Raw genomic sequence first — 12471 nt, 5'->3', positions numbered from 1 at the left:
ATCCGATAGGCTGCAGCAAGCCCTTTAACTTGTAGGATTTCCTGCAGCAAGGAGCTGTGGGATGGTGGATATCTGCTTTGCTCCGTTCTTTCATTATGTGGAAGCATTGAGTGGGCACCAATAAATAAACCCCTTCCTCTTATCCAGTCTGCATTCTACCAACTCCCAAACTGATGTCTTTCCTTGGGGTCTGTAGGTGTGTGAGATAAGCAGAAAAGGAGAGAAATGCACACTGTGATGTTCTGGATGGTGGTGATGGCCGTGCCCCCATGGGCTGCAGTGCTTTGTGCCATGCTGCACCACCAAAGCCTTTGGGGTTCCCACTGAAGTCATTTGATTAATCCAGGATCTGGGCTCTGTTTGTTCACCGCGTGCGATTATCATCTCGTTTGCCCAATTCTTTGTTTCTCATCAAATATTGTTCCTGCTCTAAAGGGTAATGAACATAAAGGCAAATATCTCACCTTTTCCCTCTTGAAATCTCATTAAGCTGCGTGTTTACCTTGGATGACAAGATGCAGCACACGGAGTGAAAGGTTTTCCGGCCACACCTTCCCCTGCTATCTTACTTTGTGCACAAAAGGAATAAAAACATTTGTATTTATTCGCCAGGCTTGACTCCTTTCAAAGCCAAGGGGATCCGTTTGAAAGTGTTTTCTGCTGGGCTCAACAGGTGTAAAACTGTTGTAAAGCACTGCTGAGCCCTGGTTGCAGGTGGATATGGAGGTGAGAATTAATGTCAGCCCTGAATACTGAGCCATTTTGGCAGGTCATCCACCATCCATGTGCACTCCCAGTGCAGAATCCTGGCTTTGCTTCTCTTACCGATGGAGAGAGATTTCAAACATGAGTCGTTTTGATGGAGGACAAGAATTCAGGTTTTTCCCATTTTCCTTTGGATGTGTTACAATTTGCACAGCAAAATCCTTTCTTTTTTTTTTTTGCCTGTAGGAAACTGAACTCCCCAAAAGATGGAGGTCTGCAGTGGCCACCATGGCCCATGTGCACTGGAGCACTTTGGGTTGAGCTGCATCTTCCAAAGGCATCACAAAGGCTCCCCAGCTCTTGCCTGTGCTGATGGGGGTGAGGTTGTGGCTTTAGGCTTCAGCTCTGGGTCTGAGAAGCATTGCTGTTGGCTGCAATGGTGACCACTGTCAGCTCCATGTATAATTAAGCTTATTGAGTGACTGGTCTTGGTCTGAGGTGGGAAAGTATCTGAATCGTGCTGGATTTGGTACCTCCTTGTATTTGCATCATTAATGACATGTCATCATCAGCATCATTAGTCATAGGACAAGAGGTAATCGCTCTAAGTTGTGCCAGGGAAGGTTTAGATTGGATATTAGGGGAAATTTCTTCTCTGCAAGAGTGGTAATGAATTCAACAGGCTGCTCAAGGAAGTGATGGAGTCGCTGTCACTGGAGCTGCTCAAGAGCTGTGAAGATGTGGCACCGAGGGATGCGGTCTGTTGGCATGGTGGGTTGGGTTGGGATTGGACTTGGTGACCTTGGGGGTCTTTTCCAACCTTAATGACTCTGTGACACTACGGACGTGGTGGAGGTGGCTTGATGGTTGGAGATGATGGCCTTGGTGGTCTTGTCCAACCTTTATGATTCTACATTTCTCATCTATGCCATTACCCAGCAGCCAGATAAGGGATTCATAATACCAGGTTGGTGTATATGGAGCTCATGCTCTGCTTGCTTCAGACCCAATGCTTAGAAAACACGTTTGATTGCAAAACCTGTTGCTGGCACCGCAGTGTTTGCAAAGCTTTCGGACATCCTCCCGCAGAGGAAGCTGTGCTGGGTGGACCTGAGAGCAGTTCTGCCCTGTGCAAACCCCACACATCTCCAACACAGCACCCTGCAGCCCTGGCTGCCCCCACCCAGGCTGTGTTTGCAAACAGGCTTGCCCTAATCCCTCTGCTTTCCGCCATGGCACAAGGAGGACCCTTTTGTGTTCACCTGCCAATGGGTGGGAAAGTACCACAGGAAACTCCAGAGCAGCGTGTTTCCTTGCTTCTAGCCATGCTTTGTGCTCATTCCCAGGGAAAACGGGCTGACTGAGCCCTCAGAGGTTGCACTGCCTGGGGCTGAGAAATAATCTGCTTTTCCTCCAAGCTGCTTGCTGCAAAAAGCTGTGAGCACAGGGAGTTGGTGGGGAGCCCGTGTGTGGTGCTGGCTCTTTGGACCCCAGATCACGGCAATGGAAAAGGAAAAAGTGGGAATAGAACTGAGCCAAAGCAGCCACTGCTGCAGCATGAGCATTACCTCCCTTATCAGCCCTCATTACTATTAGGCTGTGATTTCTGCATAGAGAGACAACATGATAGCTTTGGAACATGTTTTTGAATGAAGTGCCTAGATGCCCTCTGAGGGATTTTGGGTGCTATAGTGGTTTGGATGTCCAAGTGGGGCCATAAAGAACTGACATGGTGCCCCCTTAGCCCCCACTGTCTTCTTTTTGGGATAACACAACAAAGCCAGAGCTCTGACTCCAAATATATGGCTCTGAAACCCTTTTTCTTTTCACTTTTCCTCCAAATCTGGAGCTTTCCAACTCAAATGTAGCCCATTCGTGTTCAGTCCATAACAGAAGAAAGGAGGAATGTGCCTTGGATGCCTTTTTGTGGAAGACAATGAAGGAGATTTGCACAGGAATGCCATGGGGGCCAATCTGGAGAGCTGTGTTCTTCCACATCCCAAAGGGCTCTAAAAAAGTAGAAAAAACCATAGGTGTTTGTTTTCATTTTCTCTCCTTCTCTGTTCTTCACTGTGGTGAAAATCCACTCAACTCTTCCTATGCCTCCATCACTCACCTGGGTCCCTGCGAGGTGCCTGGACCACACAGACCGTGCATGGAGCGTCCCTCTGGGCGAGCTGAAATCCTGTTGCTGCAGTCAAAACTCACATGTCGCAGTGATTAGCAGTTCTCATTTCCCCAGGGCAGGCAGAACCAGCGCGTCCCATGTTGTGGTGGCAGCAATGGCACCTTGGGGCTGCCTTGGGGCAGCTCTGAGTGTGGGCTGCGCCGTGCCTGCCGCGAGACATCCTTGCTGCAGAGTGGGATTAGAAGGAGATTAAGTGTTTCTTTGGATGACAAGAGCATCCAGCATAAGAATAGTAAATATTGAATATCCTCAAGGGTTTTGAAGAGCTCTAAATCCTGGTGCTTTGTGGATTTGCTCACCTCTCTCCTCGGGGAGCATCCACACTCCACAGAAGATCTGCTGTTTTCCCCTCCGAAGCACCTTCCTCATAACTGGGTACCAAGACTGGGGGAATGCTGCTCTGATAACACTTGGGCATCCTTGCATTCTGCATTCCCTGCTCACAGCTCCTGCAGTGGAACCATTCCCACTGCTCTGCTTTGCAAACGTTGCATAGGTCAAGACTAAGGTTGTTGTTGGCCTCAGTCCCACGCATTCTTGCCAAGTATGTGGTTTATTGCATGCAAATGTTAGTCAGCAGTTACATTATCCAAAGGCAACCCTATTTTCTGTGTTTTTGTGTGTGTGTGTGCTTTTTTTTAAGCTTTAATAAATGATTTGGCACAGGGGAGTTAAAAAGTTATGTCAGCATTAGGCAGAGTTTAATCTTGATGGATGCGTTCGCGGCGGAGCGTGAGGCTAATTGACAGATGTTAAATGATGCTTTCTGTTTCTGGCCACGCACAAACAGGAGTTCCTTTTTGTTAGGGCTGATTAAAACCCTGTGCTTCCATTGGCTGGGTGGGATTTTCCTTTTCCCTATGAATCAAGGGGCTGGTTGTCACCAGGAAACCTGCCATGGTGTTCCCATTGGGGTTGGTGCTTGGATACTCTTGGGTTATTTGGTCATCAAAAGATTACAGCCCTATAGGATGAGAAGTAAGTGGCCTTAAGCTGTGGCAGGGGAGGTTCAGGAGTCACCGTCCCTGGAGGTGTTCAGGAAACGTGGAGATGTGACACTTGGGGACGTGGTTATTGGGCATGGTGGGGGTGGGTTGGGGTTGGGGTTGGACTCGGGGATGATCTTAGAGGTCTTTTCCAACCACAATCTTGTGGTTCTATGGGCATGGAGGGGGTGAGCTGATGGTTGGAGCTGATGACCATACTGGTCTTTTCCAACCTTAAGGGTTCTATGATTCCTAGAGTTTGTTTTTGTGCTAAGAAAGGACAAAGCCCAACTGCAAGACTTGGGCATCTCCCTGGCATCGCTTTGGGCTCTTAGGGCAGAAAGCAAACCTGGGAGCAGAGCTCTGGGCAGTGCTTTAGGACCAAAAATTGGAGGCCATGGTGACTGAGATTAAACTGTGGGATTGCATGAAGATTAGGGGTGATAAGAACGTGTTTCACTCTTCCTTTTGGGGGAATGGTCACTTGCATAATGCTCACCAGATGAAGGGCAGTTAACGGGATGATGGATGAGTGATGTGGGAGTGCTTGGTGCTGGGGACGTAGGAACAGTGATGAGCAGTGATTTGCTAATGGTGACAGTGGTGCAACATTCACAGTAGATATTTGTTTGAGAAGATGGTGGTGATTTCATGGCAGAAATAGGAACTAGTGAGAAAAACCAAACCCAGAGCAAGGAACCGACTGAGGCAGATTGTTCTTAACAAAGGTTCTGAGCTGTTTATTCCAGAGGACAGCACGCATGGGATAAAACAGTATCAAAAAATATGTACAAAAAATAGCAACTATGTGCACTGGGCTTTGTATCAGCGAAGTTAAGTATGGAGCATTTGGGTGCTGAAGCAACAAAGGGATGTTTTAAGGGGCTGAAACCACACGTGGAAAAAAAGCTATGGCACAAGGAGGACAAAGTTTTTCCCAATGAGCCATTCAAGAAGTTGAGTTGAAATCTACGTTTCCCATCGATGACAAATGGGGTCAATTTGGTCCCTCCCAACACAGCAGTAGATTTTTTGTGGCATCAACCCCATCCCGTTCTTTCTAAGGGTGCAAGCATCGTGTCCCTGCGTTCAGCAGCACCCCAGGGTGGATTCTGCAGGGTGTCCTCCCCTCGAGGAGCACAAGGACTCCTTTGTTCCAAGCAAAGTGGATGAGAGCAGGGCTGTGCAGGAGCCACATTGCAACACAGCCCGAGAGCAGGAGCTGGGAGAAAGCGTTATCAGCAGGTAGGAGTGACTTTGGGATGGTTCAGACCGCTGTCCTCCAAGCAGAGCCAACAGCTTTTACGGCGTTGGCAACTGAGTATCCACCTCAAGTTTTGCTTTGCACATTCCCTGCCCCATCCTCCTACCCCGCAGCTCCGTATTTGCTACGTGTGTGAGCGAGCTTTGCAAGCAGAATTGTCACCCTGCAGCCTTGGCCCTGGGAGGTTTGTAGAAGCTGAACTCTTTGAGCTGTTGCTATTTTAACCAGACTGTATGTGAGCGTTCCAGCAGTGGCAGCACCCGGATATGCAAAACCCATCTGTCACTGTGCTATTGTCCCCATTCCTGGAGCCTGCTGGCACGGATTCCCACTCTGCAATGGCACTGGTGGCATCGGGCAGCCCCAGCAGCACCTCTGTGCCCATTGGGAACCTGAGGGGCTTTATTGCTTGCAGCAAGGTGGGGCTGAATGCCCCATAAACCCAACACATATAGAAACCTAGGAGAAAATATGCAACAGATGGATTGGAGATGGAAATGCAGATTTTTTTTTTTAAAGATAACAACTAAAAATCACATGATGGAGTAGCTGGTGCATGGGGTGAGCTGTTGTGCTTCCCCCAGTTGGTGGGGGTAGGGGGAGGGAGCAAAGAATTACTTACAGAGGGATGGATGGGGAATTATTCCTTTACAGGCATACACCATTTCTTGCTTTCTGCCCCCAAAATCATGCAGTGTTTGATCACTGCAGGTGCTGTTAAAAGCTTTGGGGACGTTTAGTTTGTAGGGCTTGTTGTTGCTCTGGCTGAAAGCTGGCAGTGAGAAAGGATGGTGATGCAATGAGAGGGCGCTGAGCATCGCGTGGGATTCTTCGCTGCAGATCGAGCCTTTCAAAAGCTTTGGGGTTTTATTATTAATAATAGCAACAATAATAATGGCAATAATAATAATCTGGATTTTTAATTTTTGATAACTTCTGATTCTTTGGCTAAAACCCTCGCGATGGCAGAGGCTGGCGCTGTACTAGAGGACACAGAGCATCACTTGAACTTGACGGCGCATCTCTGAATCAACACGGCCAAGGGCAACATGGCAAGGCGGGGTGGGGAAAAAAAACACAACAGCATTTGAGGGGAAAACACACCAAGCACGGCGCTCACCAGGCAGCAGGGCTCCAGTAGCACAAGCAGGGCAGGCAGCGAGCGGCCAGCAGTGGGGCTGGGGGCAGCACGGATGCTTTGTGAGTGGTCCCGACCTCCAACGCAGAGCCCCCCGCTCTCCTCTTGGTCTTGTAGCGGCGGTTCTGGAACCAGATCTTCACCTGCGTCTCGCTCAGCTGCAGGTTCTGGGCCAGGTGGGCTCGCTCGGGGGCTGACAGGTATTTCTGGCGGCTGAAGTTCCTCTCCAACTCCAACACTTGGCTGTGGGTGAAGGCTGCCCGCGAGCGCTTTGCTGGCCGGGGGGGTCGGGGCAGCACCTTCTGGGGGGGGTCACGGCTGCATGGTGGGGTCTCAGCATCTGTAAGGGGAGAGGACTGAGCGTCGCCCGCTGGGAACTGCCCCGACCGCTGGGTTCTTTGGGTTTCCATCACCCAAATTGCTTCTTCCCTCAATATTTTCACCACCCAGACCGCCTATTTCCTCCTTTCTTTCTTATCTCTCCCCATAGAGTGAAGCATTCATGAGCCACTTTCCTCCTTGCTTTCTAGTTGCCCAAACCCCTCATCTCCTTGCTTTCAATCACCCAAATCATTCATTACCTCCATTTTCATCACCCAAGTCACTTGTTCTGTCATTTTTCCATCACTGATTTCCTCACCTTTCTTGTTTTCCATTCCTTTCCATAGAGCAAAATATTCACAAATCACGTTTTCTCTTGCTTTTCACCACCCATGTCATTTATTTCCTCTCTTTTCATCGCCCAAATAAGTTGTTTTCCCATTTTTCCATCACCCAAATCTTCATCACCCTACTTTTTTCCTTTCCTATCCTTCCACAGAGCAAAACATCCCCACTGCCCCAGAGATCCACAGTGAACTCTCCGCTTGATGGAATTACTCTCATCCATTTGGGAGCTGTTTTCTCCCAAACACCCCCCTCTCTTAGTTCCTACAAGGAAAAACCAATCCCCAAAAGGGCCATTTTGCACTGCTGGTGACATCTCAAGGTGCTGCTGTTGCATACAACATGCTATTGGGATTTTTACAGCATCACCTGTAGCTGTGCAAACCTCTCCAGCCCTTTATTTACACCGCAATTCTTTTCCTCCCAGTGGATTGCAGCCAGTTTTTGTGTTGGTTTTTTGCTTTTTTTTTTCCTCCTTTTGTCACTTCTGAGTCTATTTTCTTAAGAAGTGAACATAACACTCGAGATGGAAAAACAAAGGGCTGAATTCCAGCCCCATTGAAATCCCCAAGCTGCATTCTGGGTGATTTCCAAAGGCTTTTAATGATTTTTCTTAATAGCCACCTGGGAGGATGTTTCAGAACTCACTTTTTGTAGGAGCTTCTTTTAATAGAAGCGACACAGAAAGCCCAAATTCCCCTGGCAAGGTCTCCCTTAGCAAGCTCCATTTTGCTCTTTGCTCCCATTGCACAGCTCAAAGCTGCATTGCATCTGACTTTTCATGCGATTGCATGCAATTTGTAGCACCCTGCTTCTGCAAATTTAGCCACTGCATGCTAAAAGGAGGTGCTGCTGGGGTTGCTTCTGTAGTAAGGCTGATATGCATAATGCACAGTATGTGCAATGCAGCAGAAAAGAGCAGAGCATTGCAACTGGAGCTGAGAACCAGCATATACAAACAGTCTGCAATGCAACAGCTGGGAGCAGAGCATTGCAACTGGTGCTGAGCATGCAGGAAAGCAAACAGCAAGTGCAGCAGAGCCCTGCAATCAGTGCATGGCGAATGCAGCTGCAGCAGCACCACCCAACAGCTGCACCAAGGGTTGCATTTGCATTAAAGGGAATCTTAAGCTTGCTATTGCAGAAATGCACCCTCTGGGCTTTTTGTTAACCAAAGGTGCAGGCAGCTCCAGTGCTTTGAGTTATCTGAAGTGCCTGAAGAAAGCCTTGCATGCAGTTGCCATTTCTCTCAAATGCTCCTTGCATTTGAAGCCTGGGTAACTTGGTTATGCGTGGGTTATTGAGGTTGAGGGACTTCAAAACTGAACCCTCATCCTGCCCTAAGGGTGAGCATCCCACAACACCCCCCCTTACCTGGATTTGCATTGTGGGGCTGTGCTGGGGATACTGCAGGGCCATCCTGCTGCTCCCCATCCTCTGGTATCCCGCTTTGATCCATTTGTGCTCCCCTCTCAACCCCATCCCATAGGATGTCCTGGATGAGGAAGGACGTCCGAGGTCTGGATGAGGTCTGCTGGGGGCTGCTGGAAGCTCTGTGCCCCCCAGGGCTCAGCACCCCGGTGCTCATCCTCCTTCTTCTCCTCCTCCTCCTCCTGCTGCCCGCGGGCTCAGTGCCTCCCCACCCTCCAGCTCAGCATTTATTGGGCCCATGGCCAAACCTCCGGGGCCTGATTGGAGACTGGGACGTGTCTACGCCCTTTGCTGGTGTCCCAGCTCTGCAGGATTTCTGCCCAAGCACAGCAAAAAATCCCTTCTGCTGCCTTGCTCAGGACGCCCATCCCCATCGAACCCTGCTGGGATAACCCCAGGGCTTTTATTCTCCTCTTAATTCTAAAAGCAAGGTGCCCAAAGGGAATTCATCTTTTTGGGGTGAATGCAGGGTTTTGGGGGTTCAAAATAGAGTTGTTAGGATATGATGGTGCTGCCTTGGATGGGTGAGCAGAACACTTTTTGCATCCCCACCCCAATCCCAGTGGAATGATGCTCCATGTGCTTCGCTTCTGGATGCGGTTTACCTCCAGGGCAAACCCTGGAATGCTGGAGAATGGGGAATGCTGGTTGTCTATTTTGAGAGTTTTCTTCAAAGCCCTTTGGAAAAAATGGCAAACAATGTATTTTAATCAGCTTTGCAAGGTGGAGGTGCAACGGAGAGATCAAATCGTTGTGCAGGAAGGTGGGGAAAATCAACCCAAAGCCCCAGGCTGATTCCTCGTTGGGTGTGGACCATGAGATGCAGAGCAATGCTGATGTGAAATAAATGTAATGATGGTAATGATCATAGTAATTAAAAAAAAAAAAAGAGCGAAAAGCTCAAGAATAAAAACTCAGTAGGTTTGCAGAATACTGTTATGTGATGTTATGTGTTATCATGATTGCATTCTGTTGTTGGGTGGCTCCTTGAGTTGGGCCAAAGGAGCTGCATGGGTTCCTTCCAACTTGGGATATTCTGTGATGTGATGGTGTGATACTGCAGAATATGCATCTTCTCATTTTGGGCTCTTGCACACAAGAACAAAACCCACGAACCACCCAAAAGCTGGGCAATGTCCCACTTTCCAGTGAGTCCTTTTGTTCCAGTGATGCTCATTGCATTTTCCTGCAGCTGGACCATAAATCCTGGTGATGTTGGAGCTGTTCATGTGCTCAACTCATCTGTCCATAGGTCTGCCCTCATTGCCTGGCTCAATCCTCTTTTCCTTTCACTGCTGACTGCAGAATAACTCATAACACTGGTCCAAAGCCAGAGGTTTCGGGTTTGCAGTGACAGGGACCCCTTCATGGCCATTTATTGCATTAAATTTTGGCTGATTTGGGTTTTGCGGGAGAGATCTGCCTCATTTTGCAGTTGAGCAGTTTCTAATTTGGGCAAGAAACAGGAGACATTCAAAGCAATGTTGGATGTACGGAGCAGAGCAATCCCACAAACATTGGGATTTCAAGCATCTCCTGACCTCAGCCTTTGGGAAAACCACTCCAAAGATACACAGGACTATAAAAGACATCTTAATACTTCATAAGTCTCATTCCCAGGCTGAAATACGTGTAAAGAGAGATGTACATAGAAATGTACATGTATGGTCCTTTGGTCCAGCAAAGCGTTCAGTGCTGGTGGGTTTGGGTCCCTGCTGGCTCAGCACCAACACTTTTTTTGCTTCAGATGTGATTCTCAGATGCAAATTGTGGATGGAGAGGTTAAAATGCTGAAAGGGGAAAGCTGAGAGAGGGGAAACACGTATTCCCACCTTTTTTTTTTTTTTTAATTGCAAATAATAATCATCATCAAGACAAAAATGAACACCTGCGCTGGTAAGTCATTAAGAAATACGGATATCCCAAAAGATGAGAGGAACTCAAAGCCTTAAATAGAGCATTCATGGAAAAGCAAAGGCACAGTGGTGTGCACAGACCCTGTTTCCTTAGGAAGAAGAGCAGCATCCCATCCCTAAGCACCCCACAGGAGCATCCCTATAGGGTGGGATGGGATAGAATCTGTGTTTGTGTCCTAATAAATAAATGCCTCTGGTCCTGAGGTCCCCAGATCTGAAGCACCAGAAATCCCTTTCCTTGGGCTGGTTGGTGGGGATGGAGGCACCACATCCTGCTGTCCATTACGGCTCCAGATGCCCCCATCCCTTTCCTGGGCCACATCCCAACTGGTGCTGAGCCCAATCTCACGGTGTGAGCACCCCAGTGTAGCCCACCCCATAGCTCACCCCATAGGCACCATAGTAGGTGCTATAGGAGTAGGGGCCGACGGTGACCCCATAAGGAGCCAGGTGGGGTTGGGATCCCCCAAAACAAGGATTGCCATCTCTGACCAGCACCGGAACAGCCACCCTACGTGGTGGCAGTGGGTAGGTGGCCATCTCCAGGGATCTATCCTGCCTCTGCCTCTTGCATTTGTAACGCCGGTTCTGGAACCAGATTTTCACCTGGGTGGATGTGAGCTGGAGCACGTTGGCCAGGTGTTCCCTTTCCAGAGCAGAGAGGTATTTCTGCTGCTTGAATCGCCGCTCCAATTCCGACACCTGAGTTTGGGAGAACAAAACACGGGGTTTGCGCCGCTGCGGTTGCTTGGGGCGGTGGCAGGGCTCAGTTTGCTGCTGGTCTGTCTGCAAGGGTTGGGAGAGCAGATGTTGTCCTGCAGAGGGAAAAGCCCGAAAGTGAGAACCCAGCATGATTTTGCTGCCAACAGGGAAATAAATTGGGAACGGGGCCCCAAAAACCCAAAACGTGATGAGATTCCGACCTAGTCCTGCTGCCTCTGACTTTCCAAAGAGGGAGTCAAATGGGAAAGGGGCCCCTGGGATAACTTAAATGAGTTTTTCCTATGATATTTAGTGGAAATTCAAGAAAAGAAATCCTTTGTTTTTGCGATCTGTTGCATGAATTTTGGGTAATGCCTCATTTCTGACTTTCTTACCAGCGGGTGCTGCACCCGTGGCAATCACAGCCCAGAGAGGCACAGGGAACATTGGGTTTGCTGTAGGACAATGTACCCCAAACCTCAAATCCCCTTCCCCACATCTTACCCATGGGGATGGAAGCACCCACAGGGGTGGGAACACCCCGAGGGATGGAATCACCCACACACAGCCTTCACCTCCAGCACCCCAACCACATGGATCTCCGAATTTAAGCAAAAAGAAGGATCTGGGAATGAAGGAAGAAAACCTCAAAGATCTAGAAGAAAGTGGAATTTAGGAGGTTTGGTTGGTATTATTATTGCTGATGTTATTATTCTTATAATTTTGCTGCTCAGTGATTGCTGTGCAGTGATTCCTCGCTGCTAAGATGCGCTCAGATCTCTTGGAAACCGTATGATGGTTTGGGGAGATTTGGGGGCAAATGTGATGCTGGAAGGCTCCGGAGTCCTTCCCTGCATGTTCCCACCCTTCCCATCTCTCTGCTGCCTCATCCCAGTGCCTCCCAGTCCTCGAGCTCCTCTCTTAATGGTTTTCCCGTTAATTCCACTCCGCAGCCGCTGGGCTTTAGGGAAACACGAGCAAAGGAATCCTTGCCCCATTTAGCCAGAAGGGAAAAAGGGTCCCCATCCGATTCCCCCCCTGAGCTCTCAACCTCCGAACACCACAGGACGGAAGGGGAGAGGCGGGGGGGTGTCCCCTAGCGCAGTTTTCCTTCTCTCCCCGCGGGGACAATTTAGAGCACATCGAAATAAAGCGTTGTGTCAGCACGAACCGCTCCGAATTGGGATTGTTAGGCAGGATCAGCCTCAGCGCTGCCCGTCCGGGGGAGTCCGGGTAGATCTGGGCATGCGGGGGTCCGGGGGCGACGCTGCAGTGGGGGAACGGGACAGGGAGAGGGGAGAAAAGGGTGCCTACGGCCCCCCCAAGGGAAAGGGATGGAGATGGGATGGAGATGGGGCTGCTTTGTGCCCCCTCCCCGTGGTGAGTGGGGTGGGAAAAAGCCCTGAAATAAAACCCGAAAGAAAACGGAAGGTGGAATAAGGGGGAAAAAAAAAGGAAAAAGAGGGAAGAAAAAA

General features: G+C 49.3%; 2 protein-coding genes across 2 annotated transcripts; both read right to left on the bottom strand.

Annotated features, from left to right (window-relative positions):
- Positions 1–6259: 6259 nt before the first annotated feature.
- On the bottom strand, positions 6260–8535 carry NKX3-1 (NK3 homeobox 1). Its single transcript, XM_042836218.1, has 2 exons — positions 8322–8535; positions 6260–6621 (listed from the first exon to the last, which is right to left on the bottom strand). Exons 1-2 carry the CDS (start codon positions 8533–8535, stop codon positions 6260–6262), a joined length of 576 nt encoding a protein of 191 aa, XP_042692152.1.
- A 2055-nt stretch (positions 8536–10590) lies between these two features.
- NKX2-6 (NK2 homeobox 6) lies at positions 10591–11504 on the bottom strand. Its single transcript, XM_042836141.1, has 2 exons — positions 11501–11504; positions 10591–11109 (listed from the first exon to the last, which is right to left on the bottom strand). Exons 1-2 carry the CDS (start codon positions 11502–11504, stop codon positions 10640–10642), a joined length of 474 nt encoding a protein of 157 aa, XP_042692075.1. The 3' UTR covers positions 10591–10639.
- Between the last annotated feature and the right edge of the window lie 967 nt (positions 11505–12471).

The sequence above is a fragment of the Centrocercus urophasianus genome, unplaced genomic scaffold (assembly GCF_019232065.1).
Source record: "Centrocercus urophasianus isolate 14NV4802_14NV808 unplaced genomic scaffold, USGS_Curo_1.0 seq_58, whole genome shotgun sequence".
Classification (NCBI taxonomy): Eukaryota; Metazoa; Chordata; class Aves; order Galliformes; family Phasianidae; genus Centrocercus; species Centrocercus urophasianus.
This window is presented reverse-complemented; position numbering and strand designations above follow the sequence as displayed.

Excerpts from the sequence above, each read along its gene's own strand:
- NKX3-1 (XM_042836218.1), bottom strand. The coding sequence starts at position 8,535 with ATGAGCACCGGGGTGCTGAGCCCTGGGGGGCACAGAGCTTCCAGCAGC. Across the intron at positions 6,622-8,321 it reads GCCCCACAATGCAAATCCAG|ATGCTGAGACCCCACCATGC; the intron begins GTAAGGGGGGGT and ends CTCCCCTTACAG.